The sequence below is a fragment of the Pan paniscus genome, chromosome 13 (genome assembly GCF_029289425.2).
Source record: "Pan paniscus chromosome 13, NHGRI_mPanPan1-v2.0_pri, whole genome shotgun sequence".
Classification (NCBI taxonomy): Eukaryota; Metazoa; Chordata; class Mammalia; order Primates; family Hominidae; genus Pan; species Pan paniscus.
In genome coordinates, this window is record NC_073262.2 from 118,738,374 (window position 1) to 118,752,795 (window position 14,422).

At 40.3% G+C, this 14,422-nt stretch overlaps 1 protein-coding gene across 1 annotated transcript in view; it reads left to right on the forward strand.

Annotated features, from left to right (window-relative positions):
- The first annotated feature begins 318 nt into the window (after nt 1-318).
- The window catches only part of XRCC5 (X-ray repair cross complementing 5), a 97,055-nt gene continuing 82,951 nt past the window's right edge, over nt 319-14,422 (forward strand). The window contains exons 1-6 of the mRNA XM_024927953.4: nt 319-599; nt 4,153-4,266; nt 7,796-7,979; nt 8,883-8,931; nt 10,180-10,302; nt 13,198-13,389. Coding sequence (XP_024783721.2) covers nt 336-599; nt 4,153-4,266; nt 7,796-7,979; nt 8,883-8,931; nt 10,180-10,302; nt 13,198-13,389 — 926 coding nt within the window. The 5' untranslated portion in view covers nt 319-335. The remainder of the gene's footprint in view (nt 600-4,152; nt 4,267-7,795; nt 7,980-8,882; nt 8,932-10,179; nt 10,303-13,197; nt 13,390-14,422) is intronic.

Here is a 14,422-nt window from a genome sequence, read left to right on the forward strand (position 1 = left end):
AGTGATGAGAAAAAAAATCAAAAATTATAAAAAATAAATGAAAAAATGAAATTAAAGGAAAAAAGATTTTTTAAAAAAGTAAAAAAAAAGAAAAGAAATCTAACTCCAGAGCTCTGACACAAAAATGCCTTAGGTGTTATTCTCAATGAGAGAAAAGGGAAGTGAATCTTTAAGTGATTAAGTGAATCTTTAAGTAAATCTGTCGTACTAGCGTTTCAGGCGGCTCAAACACCACACGCTCCCGACTACGGCGGAATGGAGAGAATCTGCGCATGCTCGGCGGGAATCTGCGCATGCTCGGCGGGAATCTGCTCATGCTCGGCGGGAATCTGCGCATGCTCGGCGGGAATCTGCGCATGCTCGCCGGGAATCTGCGCGAGCTCGCCGGGAATCTGCGCAAGCTCGGCGGGAATCTGCGCATGCTCAGAGTTCCGGGGCACAGTTTCCCCGCCCCTTTCAGGCCTAGCAGGAAACGAAGCGGCTCTTTCCGCTATCTGCCGCTTGTCCACCGGAAGCGAGTTGCGACACGGCAGGTTCCCGCCCGGAAGAAGCGACCAAAGCGCCTGAGGACCGGCAACATGGTGCGGTCGGGGAATAAGGTATAAAGAAAGCCATGGACTTGGGCTTTACCCGGACTGGGGATCCGGAGAGGGTGGTTCGGAAGCAGGAATCGTGGGATCGCGGTCAAGCCAAAGAATGGGGCAAGAGAAGATCATGGTGGTGGGCTCAGTCAGGAGGGCCGGGACTGAGGGATGCGCTATGAGAAAAGCTGGAGATTTGGGGTTCCAAGACCTGAATTTGAGCCTCGCTGACTCCACCTCTTCCATTACCCACCCATCCCATCCCTCTTCTCCCTCTCTACCTGCTCTTTGTCTCACCTGCCTCCCCACCCGCCTCCCCTCTCTCTCCCTTTATCCCATTCCACTCCCTAGCCCCACTTCCTCTATTACTTCCGAGCCTGGGTTCTTAAGATCTCTATGAAAATGAAAATTAGCTGTGATAAAGCAACTATCCCACAGGGCTTGTTGTAAAACTTGAGAGGGACTATCTGTGACTAAAATAACTTAAAATTTAAAGCGTCGTATTATTAGCTTTATAATAACGTAGTATCCCGCATTTATTGAAAGCCCACTCTGTGAGGGACGGATCTAAACCTTTTATTCTTATCTCATTTAATCTTCACAACCCCTTGAAGTGAAAACTATCCCCATTTTGCAAGTGGGAAAACCGAGGAATAAAGAACTGTGGGCTTTTCGTGGTGAAATCCGGATTTGAATCCAAGCTGTCTGGTTTCAGGGCCCTGGAGAACCCCTGTGTTGCTAGAAATCTATGACCATTGGTGTCCCAGATCAGTAACAGAAATTACAATGAATTTTCAAGTGATTTTGTTTTTTCAACATAAAAGAGTGGTAGTTGTCTCTGAAGGGTCACTAGAGGGAGATGTGGTTCCAGGGATTAATGAATTTATTCAATACAGATAAACAAGATACGAGTTTGAGCAACTGATCCCTAGTTCCCTCAACTCCTCATTGAGAAATGTTGATTAAAACGATCATGAACTTTTAATAATGCCACTCACCTCCTTTGTTCGTCCTCTTTCAGCTGCTGAAAACTTTGTAGCTCTAGTGGAGGAGCTGTTTGTCGCAAATGAACTGGAAGTAAAATTCTAACAGCCTGTATTGCTTCGGTATAGAAATGAAGAGTTGCTATGCTACCCAGTTTCTCTTTCTCAGTTTTCTTACTGCTGCCAGATAGGAACTCAGAAATATAGACCATTCTGCTTCCAGACAATAAGTTCCATATTTGAAACCCTTTGATGGCATTTACTGGATACCTAATTCATGACAAAAGTGCTTTAGTCCTCTAGAGTTTTCTGGTTTAAAAGTAGCTTTTGTGGGTGTGTATCAAATAAGTGCAGCAGCATATTTTGTGACTCTTAAGTTTTTTTAGGTTATTATGCCCCAGGCATTGAAACTGGGATGTGCATTTTACTGTTCTCAAAGGAATTTTGTGGTTTATTAGCACGTTTTTTTTTCCAAATAATCTAATTTTACTTCAGAAATCTCTTAGTGCATTGTGTTGTTTGTAAACTAGTGAAAAATAATCTTTTCTTTTCATGTGTTGCCTGAGATATAACCACATTTAGAAATCATCTATAACTTCCCTGATAGGAATTCATTCAGGTTTTTAAAACATTTCTAGGGTCAAGAGATCACTTAAAAAAGAGTAGTTTCTTTATTGATCACTTCTAAATGTTATTTTTTATCCCTCGTATGGAGTCGCATCAGTCTCCCTGTAACTTCCATCTGTTGATCCTGTTGTCTTTCTTGGCAGACCAATCCTTTTATACAACAGTTGTCAAATATCTGGGGGGAGGCCAGACACGGTGGCCCATACCTGTAATCCTAGCACTTTGGGAGGCGGAGGTGGGAGGATTGCTTAAGCCAAGGAGTTCGAGACCAGCCTGGGCAGCACAGTGAGACCCCATCTCTACAAAAAAAATTTAAGAATTAGCTGGGCATGGTGGGGTGCATCTGTGGTCCCAGCTATTTGGAAGGCTGAGGTAGCAGGATCACTTGAGCCCGGGAGATGGAGGCGGTAGTGAGCCATGATCATGCCACTGTACTCCAGCCTGGGTGACAGTGAGACCATGTCTCAAAAAAAAGGAAAAAAAAAATGGTGGGGAGGAAAACTGTTATGTTCCCTTTAATCTTCTCATCTGACTTAAATATCTAGTTTTTTCCAACTGTTCTTTACATCACGTATTCTTCAGATTCTTCCCTAAGCTGCTCATTTCATGTTCATTTGTAATTAATTTTCCTGGTAAGATGTTAGCCCAGAACTGCTCACAGTTTGTTTGATCGGTACAAAGCACTGCGAGACTATCAGTCAGAGTCAAGGAATGTCAACTCCAGAAAGGACCTTAAACCTCATCTAGTCCAACAGTTTCCTACCTTTTAGTATTATTAACAGTGAGATTAAGTGACATTCCCAAGGACTCAGAACTAATGGGTAGGAGAGATGGGACTAGATCCCAGGTCTCCCGATTGCTATTATCTTTTTTCACCAGAAGACCCTTCTTTTCTCTTCTTGAATTCACTACACTGTTGATACAGACCAACACATTTAGGCGATGAAGTAAGATAGGTGTGGGGAATGTGGTGCAAAAGACATTTCACGTTGTTGATTAATTTTATAATTCACACTGAAATTGTGAGTTGCCATCAATCCAGGTCTCTTCCAGCTTGTGTTCAGGTAAAATTTGGAAGCCAGGTATAAATAACTTTACATGTATTCCTTTTAGGTTATGTTTCTCTTATTTTCTTAGTCTCCTACATACGTGATTGCTATGTAATGGCTTGTGCCTTAGCTTATGTGATTCCGTCTGTCACTTACTTGTTCACATGATTGACTCCTACTCATTAAGACTCACCCAAGGAAGTCCACATTCAGGAAGCCTTTTCTGCCCCTTCACCGCTCTGGTATCCCCTCCACCAGTCTTGAGTGGATGCTCCTCCTGTGTCTCTCAGTGCCCAGTGCATACTTCTATCATGGAACATTGTTCTGGTATTATTTGTTATCTGTCTGTGTCCTCTACTAGAATAGATTTGGTGTCTTTATTTTAGATCATCAGTTTACAAACTGACTCAAATTGTCAGGGTATACCTCTTAGCATATATATAGATTCTAGCAGTCACTTGTTGTGACAAAAATGCTTCATAACAAATTATGCCCCGAATCAGTGACTTACAGTGAAAGCATCTGTTCTCATGTTTGTAGGTCTGCAGGTCAGCTGCAGTTTGTCTGATGTATATTGGGCATAAATGGGTTTAACTCTGGCCTGCAGGTTGGCATCATATGTACTCATCATGGGTTTATTCTGGGGCTTAGGCCAAAGAAGTGGCAGCTATCTGGAGCATGTTCTTCTCCTGGTAGAAACTTCTGTAGCTTTTAGAAAGTATCAGGACTATTTAAGGGTTTTCCATAGTGAAAATTTATATGTCTTACACACATTCTTATGTAGAACACATCCCTTTTTCACACCTTTCCTAAATACGGATACAGGTTCATGAATACAATAAGCAAGGGACATTCTTACAGTCTTTTCTTATGACTTATTTTCTCAAACACTCTTTGGAACTTTGTTTCCAGGCAGCTGTTGTGCTGTGTATGGACGTGGGCTTTACCATGAGTAACTCCATTCCTGGTATAGAATCCCCATTTGAACAAGCAAAGAAGGTGATAACCATGTTTGTACAGCGACAGGTAAGTTTCAGATTGACACTGAGCTTGTAACCCATGTTTGAACTGCTTGTTGCCTCTACCTACTAATGCAAGATACCAGCCTCCTTATAGTGTCCAGCCCCTCTGTTTGGGGGGATTCTGGGGAGTTTCCTTACATGTACTCACATACAACTTCACCTACCACTAGAGTCTGATATTTTTTCTTCCCTCGTTTTGGCCCCTTCACTAGATACTACAGTTTTTATCGGAAACAAGAGGCAGTAAAAAGTAATGTTTAAAAGCACAATCTCTAGAGACAGATGGCTTGGGTTTGTATCCTTGCTCTGCCATGTCATTTACTAACCTTCTGATGTTGAACAAGTCCTTCAACTTGTTTGTGACTAGTTCAGTTATCTTTTGCTGTGTAATAAACTACCCCAAAATGTAGTGTCTCAAGTAACATTTTAAAAATTCATCATTCATGGTTCTGTGGGATGACTGGGTTGCTCAGTTGGGTGATTCTCTATTGAGGCCTCTTACGCAGTTGCAATCAGATGGCAGCTGGGGCTGGAGTCATCCAAAGGCTCAACTGGACCAGATGTCCAAAATGGCTCACTCACATGGCTGGAAGACGATGCTTTCTAGTGGCTGTGAGCTCAGTTGGGGCTGTCCGTTAGAATCTCTACATGTGGTTTCTGTATAGTTTCAATTCTCACATGAAGCAGCTGGTTCTAAGGAGTATCCCAAGAATGGGTTTTCTATGAGACCCTGCCTATGTGGCTTCTTAAGACCTATTTTTAGAAGCCCCAGAAAGTCGTTTCTGTTTTCTGTTAGTCAAGCAAGACACTAAGGTTAGGTCACATTTAAGGGAGGAGAATTAGACTCCCTCTCTTGATAAAAAGAGTAGCCTGCAAATACAAGGAGAGAAAGAACGGATGGTGGCTATCTTGGAGGTTAGCTACTACAGTGCCTCAGTGTCCCATGTGTAAAATGAGAATAATGATACCTGTCACATAGGGTAGTTTTGAAGAATAAAAGAATTAATGTAGATAAAGTGCTTAGAATAGTGCTTGGAATATTGTAAACACTATGTAAGCATCAGCTGTTTTTATTTCTGCCCCTTCTACTTGGTATGACTGCCACTTTTGCTAAGTCCATGAGTTCCTGCTTCTTTCACTGTCTACTGCTGCTCCTCCTGGACACTTCTGTTTCTTCTGTGTGTTTACACTTCCGTTGGGCACTAGTACTTCCCACCTGTCATTCTAGATTTTTAAAAATCTTGATGACCTGGAGTCCTTGAGGTGTTGTGTCAAGGAAGGTGCTCTAACCCTGTTCTTGGTTATAGTTGTGTTGGTGGAATTCAAGTAGTGTGGCTGTCCCCTAGTATGCTGTTAGAGAAGGTAAGTAGACATGAGCAGGGCAGGAGAGAGGGCCCCCGAGAATGTTGGGCATTTGTGAAGCCATGGTTAGGCAATTAGAAATCCGTCCCTCTGAAGTGATGAGCAGGGCAAGGGAGGGGCCCCAAAGCTGTCAGGTTATCATCGAGGGGAAGACAGGCGGGCATAAAACTATCACTGTAAGGTAATAAGTGGCCATGATTGGTGTCAGGAATTACAGGAATCTTAACAGACAGAAAACACCTGGAGTTAGCAAGCCATAATCCTTAAGGTTTCGAGCATGCGCAGTGAAAGAGCAAGATGGTGAACTTTAACTGGTATAAAAGCTGCCTCTGGGGGCGCTCGACCAATAATGCCGAGTTGCCGCTACTGAGCATGCGCATGACTAGTAACCACACTACGCATGCGGCCCCCTCTTAAGCAGTAGCAGGGCTAGTGCGCATGCGTTGATTAATTCGGGCTGCTCAAGGGAGGAACAAAGGAGACTGGAAGCCCGGGAAAAGATGGCGCCGGTGGTTGGGGGGCGGGGCGGTCTAAAAACTAAACAAAGAAGGGCGCAGGGCACTTGATTTTTCACGTGGCCCTCTTGGTTCTTTTCCAAGTGTACTCTGCTTTCTCCAGTAAACTCTCACTTTGCTTAAAATAAATTTTTCCTCCTGCTTTAAACCTTGCTTATGTCTGTCGTTTCAATTGTTTACTTCGAGAAGACCAAGAACCGAGATTACTGCGGAGTCACCACTCCGGAGTTTCTCTGGATAACTGCCGAGTTACACCCCAGTAACAAGAGTATAGGTGTTTTTTTGTTTGTTTGTTTTTGTTGTAGAGAGAAAGAGTCAGAATCAGGAAGTCAGAATCAGGAACTTAGTGCCAGTCCCATACTACATTCAGAATTTCCTCCCCTCCCATGACTGAGATTTTGTCTAGGGCAAGATTACCTTGCCTTAAGATGGATGCTCGTCTAGGCGGCAGATACCTGCCCAGCCAGTATGCTACGCATGCTTGAATCCAGCAGCAGGCACCCAGAAACCGTTAGTCCATGTACAACTGGGAATTGTTGTGTTGTTTACAGACTAAAGGATTAAACAGACCCTACAAAAATGAAGAATGACAGAATTCCTTTATCTCTCCATACAGCACTCTTCCCCATCAATGTAAAAAGGCCTATGTTAATAATTAGACAGGAGTGTCTTTTGTGTCAGATACTATTTTTTGTTTTTATATTTCATTATGAAATATTTCATAAAATAGGCAAATATGGAGAATATACAGGTAACCAATTTTCCCATTGTCTTATGCTGTAAATCCTAATGTTTCATATTTGTTTGATTTTTTTTTAATAAAGTGTTACAGATAAACCTGGAGGCCCTTCCTTACCCTTTTTTTCTCTTCTCCTTTTCTCAGGATTTTGGTAGTTATTACCATGTATATTTTATACTTGGACATAAGTATATATTCATAAATACTTAGTATTGTATAAAGCTGTCAAAAGTGTAAATGGTTTTATATGCTACATGTAATTCTGCAGCATATCTTTTATCAACTTATTTTAGATCTATTCATGTTGATACGTGTTGCACAAATTTATTCATTTTTACTGGAGTATGATATTTCGTTGTATAAATATTCTGCAATGTATTCTTGCATTCTCCTGTTTGATAGTTTGCTTCCAGTTTTTGTCCTATCATAAACAGTGCTGAAGTGTAAACTTCCTATCTGTACATAATTTTTCTAGGGTATACTGTATATGCCTGCCCCTGAAATTGCTGGGATATAGGCTATCCTGCACTTTTTTTTTTAACCTCTGGAAAATTTAAACCTTAGACATTCCATAAAAGACATACTAAAATCTTTTCACATTACCCATTTTTGGTTCTCTAATTGAGAATTACAGTTTGATTTGGCTGGAAATCATCAAGAACACTTACTACCCTCCTATTTCCACACCTCAACTTCTGCTGAAATGAAGGGTGAGACTTATAGTCAATGAAAAACATCTGTTTAGAACCTAAGAATTGTCATTGTCTGTAAGTCTCATGTTTCATCCCGCCCAATACTATATGGCCCCAGGGACCTGCCATAGGGAGGTTTGGTTGTCCTGCTCCCTGAAGGTTAGGTATTTTATTGCTTCCAGATTGTTCTAATATGGTTTTCAGCCATCTGACATTTTTTTCTAGGTGTTTGCTGAGAACAAGGATGAGATTGCTTTAGTCCTGTTTGGTACGGATGGCACTGACAATCCCCTTTCTGGCGGGGATCAGTATCAGAACATCACAGTGCACAGACATCTGATGCTACCAGATTTTGATTTGCTGGAGGACATTGAAAGCAAAATCCAACCAGGTTCTCAACAGGCTGACTGTATCCTTTTTCTGCCAGAGAAGACTTTAAGAAATTTCCTTTATTCTGGGAATCGTACAGCAGTTTGATGAGACACCCCCAGAGTTTCAGCTATGAGTATATGGGTATATTTTGCTCTGAGGAGGGGGAGGTAATGTGTTAATAGGGTTTAATGTGAAATTAATCAGTTTAAAACAGTGCCTGGGCTCCCAGCCCTCCACTCACTTCCCTGTTCTCTGCATGGGTGATACTGAGAGGTTGGGAGGCATAGGAAGGGGGAAGATCCTAGGGAGTATATGTGAGCATTGACTATATGCAGAGGGTTTTAGTGGTGCTCGTTAGAAATGTTTGGAGGCGGATAAAAAATATTTTTGAAAGAGCATCCTCCCAATGTTCTCTCCTTTTTTTCTGGATGGAAGATGTTTTTGTGCCAGAAATCAGATTGATACCCAAAGTGAGATTTCCAGTTTACTCCACAGGTCCCCTAATTTTAAGGGATCATCACTCTTGTTCTTTTTCTAATCAGTTAGTAGTGCTATTCCTGATCACTGGGAAGTGCTGTTGTGTTAGGAGTGACTTGCAAATGCTACATTATGGTTCGCTTCATATTTAAGAATGGACTGTGGCCACCAAAAATGGGTTCTAGATACTATTAAATGACATAATTTTTGGTTAAATGAATGCAATGTGTTAGGTTACCTTTTGTTTATATTTCTTGGTTGTTTTTGGCAGAATATATAGTTTGATATATAGAATGTATGAATATATGTTAGTGAACTTTGGAAGAAGGGCACTCAGGCAAGTACTTTAAGTCATCACATAGTTCAGTGTCCACAATTTCCAGCATGGTGGACTTCATTGGAAAGAGTTGCGTGTTCACATGAAGAGACTGTTTGGTGATATCCCTATCCTTAACTAGCTGAGTCCTGGATGCACTAATCGTGAGCATGGATGTGATTCAACATGAAACAATGTAAGTGTTCCAAGGAAGAGAGCTGGAAGAGAATCTTTTTGCAAAAATTGTATGGGTTAATGTATTGAATGTACTTTGTGATTCATTGTTAATCAAGCTGCATGTTTGTGTGACAAGAGAAACATTTTATAGAATTGAATGGTTCGGTCCAACCTCTCTGTTTTTTAAAAGTTTTAAAAGGGGAAGGGCTATACTCGGTGAGTATTTCTCTGGGAGAAATAAAACATTTGGCTTATTTCAGTTTACTTCCTATTAGACTTAAGCTGATTACCAGGAATTTTAAAAAACACTAAGTGGTATAAGCCATATGTCATTGATATTAAGTGCATAGTAACTCTGGCCAACTTCCCTTTTTTGTTGTGTGTGTGTATGTTTTTTGTTGTTTTTTTTTTTTTGAGTTGGGGTCTTGTTCTGTCACCCAGACTAGAGTGCGGTGGTGCCAATATAGCTCACAGCAACCTCAGCTTGATCTCCTGGGCTCAAGAGATCCTTGCATCTCAGCCTCCTGAGTAGCTGGGACTACAGGTGCACACCCAAGTCCAGTTAATTTTAAAATTTTTATTTTTGCAGAGACGGTCTCACTATTTTGCCCAGGTTTTCTCAGACTCTTGGCTTCAAGCAGTCCTCCTATCTTGGCCTCCCAAAGTGTTAGGATTACAGGCATGAACCACCATGCCTGGCCTGCTTCCTAATTCAGTATTTATTTAATTATTGTGCCTTGGAAGTGTATCTCTGGAGACATATATGTGCATGTACACATACCTCTTGCCTGTCAGGAAAATCATTTGCACTAAAATCCCAGACCTAAATCTGTGTAATCATTTCTCAATCTCTGTACATCCTCTGCCAAATCTTGCCACACAAAATCTGTGCATGGAGTCAGAGCAGGATATTTAGAAAGTGAACCTGAGCAAGGCTGAAGTTAGAGTATGCTGGGAGAATTCTTTGTTTACATTCTGCCTATGTGGAGGCTGGGAAGGGATATTTTTTCATCACATTTGAGTTTGGAATCCAGAAACATAACATTTCCATAATACCCAGAAATTTTGGCCAAGATGTTCAAAGTATAAAGTGTATCAGGGTTGATTATGAATTGAATAAGAACTTAATTGGACTACTAGAATGTAATCACATTTATTAACTCTAGATCCATTTCTAAGCTTCTCTCCTCAGTGACCAAGTGTATTTGAATTTGTAGAAAAATAATTCAGGAGAATGATTTCTTAATATGATAACTCTCTCTTTTAGAGGAAAGAAGTTTGAGAAGAGGCATATTGAAATATTCACTGACCTCAGCAGCCGATTCAGCAAAAGTCAGCTGGATATTATAATTCATAGCTTGAAGAAATGTGACATCTCCCTGCAATTCTTGTAAGATCCTAAGAATAATGCATGTAGACAAATCCTATGATTTCCTAATATAGTGAATGGGCCCTCTGTATAGAGTACTTGGTTTATGGGAATTTTCGCTTTCTGCTCCAAGGCTGAATCTGTCAGATGACTGACTACTCAGCAAACATTTGCTGGTTACTCTCTGTGTTCTAGGAACTGTTCTGAGTGGTCGTGACAAAAAGATGAAAGTCAGCGATCCAGAAGAATTGAGCTTAGTGGCAGATCATTGTTTAGTGTTCTTAGACTCAAAGAATTGAGGATTAGAAGAACCCTTTGAGGATATTCAATTTGTCTCCTTCCTGCATAGAAGGCTTTACCCAAACAGCAGATTGATGGATTTTTTTTTTTCTTAAACAGCGCTAGAGAACTGTGTCCTATACAGAGTGCATGTTTTAGGGTAGACTGGAATGCCAACTTGGGAATCATTCTAAATACATAACATGTTTATGTTTAACTCTTTTCAGATCCAAAAGTTGTAGACACATATATAAAATTTAATTTGCTTATGTTAATTCAGAGATGGAGTATAAAACTTCAGGGGAAAAATATGTATTTCACAATTTATTAGGGAGAGAATTCTTCCTCAAAAAGTAACTTGAATATTCCCTCCGGGATTTACTTTCTGTGTTATATCCCTAACAAAAATTTCTTTTCACTACACTAACCCTTCTTGCTGCATTTGAAACATATTTTTTCTTGTCCTATTTTTGGTGAAAGTTGAGTGATGGTATAGAATGTTGAATTATTAATCTTCTGGGAATACTCGTTTTTCAAATTGAGAGCTATGCCAAGAAGCCTCTAGGTTAGAGTGGTAAGCCTTTGGCTTCATAAAATGCCTGCCTGGGGGTATTAAGAACTTGTTTTGCATGTGTGAGTAGTCTTCTCTTAAGACTACAGAGCGACATCTCCTTTCTGTACGACTGTGGAAAAAGAGTTCAGAATAACCCATCAAACCAATACTTGTTAAGATGGTACTTCAGAGAAATTAAGTGCTTTTAAGTGACACTTCTTACTGAGTTGAGGTTTTTCTCAGTACTTCAGAAGCCCAGCTCAGCTTCTGGTACTTTTTCATAATCTCAGGATGCCTTTACATGTTAGAAGCAGACTGCATTTCAGTGAATGTCATTCGAAAGAGCTACTCTTTTTTTCCATAAGCAATACAGAAAAGTGCAGAAGAGGAAGCATAGCCTTTGCTTCTATTTGCTTTTTATTTGGTTGTATTTTTTTCTTGGTAATATGCTTTCTTCCTGTGCTACAAACCTCCAGCATACAAAGTAGAGTTCATAGTTTTACTGTTTGGTGTATTCCATGTACAGCTGATTGTTGTAATTGGACTAAAAAAATACCAGCAGCTCAGAGAAGCCCTGTGTTCTGTTTTTAATTTATTTTTAATTTTTTTTTTTAGAAACGAGGTCTTCTGTAGTGGCATAGTTATAGCTCACTGCAGCCTAAAACTCTTGGGTTCAAGTGAACCTCCTACCTGAGCCTTCTGTATAGCTGAGACTATAGATGCATGTTACCACACCCAGCATTTTTTAGTTTTTCTTGGTTGTTGTTTGTTTGTTTTTGAGATGGAGTCTCGCACTGTTGCCCAGGCTGGAGTGCAGTGGTGCAATCTCGGCTCACTGCAACCTCCGCCTCCCAGGCTCAAGCAGTTCTCCTGTCTCAGCCTCCCTAGTAGCTGGGATTTCAGGTGTGTGCCACCACGCCCGGCTAATATTTGTATTTTTAGTAGAGATGGGGTTTTACCATGTTGGCCAGGCTGGTCTTGAACTCTGGACCTCAAGTGATCCACCTGCCTCGCCCTCCCAAAGTGCTGGGATTACAGGCATGAGCCACTGTGCCTGGCATAGTTTTTAGTTTCTTCTACTGACTACTGAGGAAGCTTATTTCTGATCTAATGCAGAATAGACAGAATAGTTATTATTTCTTTTTCCAGGATAACTTCCTTTCTCTTCACTTTTACGACATTTGTCCTTTTCTGGTTATTGCTTTGGAAACAGGAGTAACCTGATGCAAACCCTGTGTCTCACACTTTCCTCCCTGGAAACTTTTTACCTGATAAATGCAGGACATGCAAATTACATCATGCTGTATTTGCTAAGTATATGAAGAAAAATTGTAAACAGCCTTATTTTAAGTGTAGCAAATAAAATGAGAAATCACCTTAAAAACAAATTTATTTCTCACAGTTCTGGAGGCCGGGAAGTCCAAGATCACAGCACTAACAGATTTGGTGTCTGCTGAGAGATCTCTGCTCTCAAGATGGTGCCTTATTGCTGTGTCATCCCATGTCAAAAGGGCTAACACTGTTCTCACGTGGTGGAAGGACATAAAAGGCAAAAATGGCAAAAAGCCTCTCCCTTCAACCATTTTTTTTAAGGTCGCTAATTCCATTTATGAGTTCCCCACCCTCAGGACTTCATTACCTCCTAAAGGGCCTCTGTCTTAATAGTATCATATTGGTGATTAGGTTTCAAAATAATGATTTTGGGGGACACGTGTAGACCGTTACAGTGTGGAAGAGGCCAGTTGGAGAGAGTGAAGCCAGCATAAAGGCAAATGAAGGTAAAATAGAGACAGAGAGAGTAATCCTTGCCACAGTTGAGACCCTGGGTCTGGACTTCCTAAGGCCTTGTGCCACCCTGCCCTTTCAGTTACTTGTATGTAGTAGCCAGTGATTTTCCCCTTTTACAAACCAAAGAGGTTTCAGTCACTTGAAACTGGGAGAATATTGGCTAAGGTAGGTAAGAGTCGTTTGACAGATGAGAAATTTGAAACTTGATAAGGTTGACTGATGTGCTCATTTTCTCATAGCTGATGAGTTACAGTTACAGGATTAGAACACTAACTACTTTTGATCTTTCTTAATAGCTTGCCTTTCTCACTTGGCAAGGAAGATGGAAGTGGGGACAGAGGAGATGGCCCCTTTCGCTTAGGTGGCCATGGGCCTTGCTTTCCACTAAAAGGAATTACCGAACAGCAAAAAGAAGGTCTTGAGATAGTGAAAATGGTGATGATATCTTTAGAAGGTGAAGATGGGTTGGATGAAATTTATTCATTCAGGTAAGAATTGAAAACATTGATGGGAATTTTTAATTGTACCCACGTAAATTTCTCTTTTGATTAGAGGTCTCCCAAATGTTTCCTTTTTCTGGGCCACTCTCGAATTAGTCATTGCTTAATATTCTGAGTTTTATTAAAGAAATAGTACACCCACCCTTAATCACCCTTTTTAAAGTTTGTGTTCTTGGCACATGTTTCTCATTTATTTCCAGGACCTGTGTCAGTGAAGTTCAGGAATATATAGATACCATGAGAAATTAACAAGTCAAATTGCAAAAGATGAAATAGTAGATTTCTTCATTATGCCAAGCTTGGGATACATTTTTTGGGCCCTTTTTTTTTTTACACATCTACAAAAAACATTATTAATTATAGAAAGTGGTCTCAGATCTGAGATAGTCAGTATCTTCTTATCATCCTATTAAGGTTTTAGAAAGTAGCATACTATGGTATAGTGATTTTTTTTTTTAACTTTTGATCACAAAGCAGTTTGAGTGAAAAAAAAAAAACCTGCAATGTAAAGAGTTCATAGCCTACTTACTTTACGTGGGCGTTGGAAAGGCAAAATGATTTAAGGAAAGTGAATTCCTTGAAGTACCGTGTAACAATAAAGCAAACTGCTTTTTCAACCATCCAGCTAGAGACTATGGAAGAGACTATCTCCTTTATCCATCTTATTCTTGGTTGGAATTGGACATACATGCATTTTGAGCAAAGAACCTAAGAAGAATCGGTGGCATCTAGAATAGTGTGTGTCCTATGGGGTTCAATTTGGTAAAAGTGGCAATAGAGTACTTTACATAGCAGTATGGCTTGGGTGGTTCAAATTCTCAGGGATAATACTGCTTGATATTCTTGAATTATTTCCAGCTTATCAGTCTGTACACAAAATACTGGCTGTTTAAGCACATTGAAGTAGTGATTGAACAACTAGAATTTTTTTAAGTAGTTACAGTGTATATCTCCTTAATATTTTTTCTCAACGACCATTTTTAATATTTCCGATGAGCTATAATTGACAAAAATTATGTTC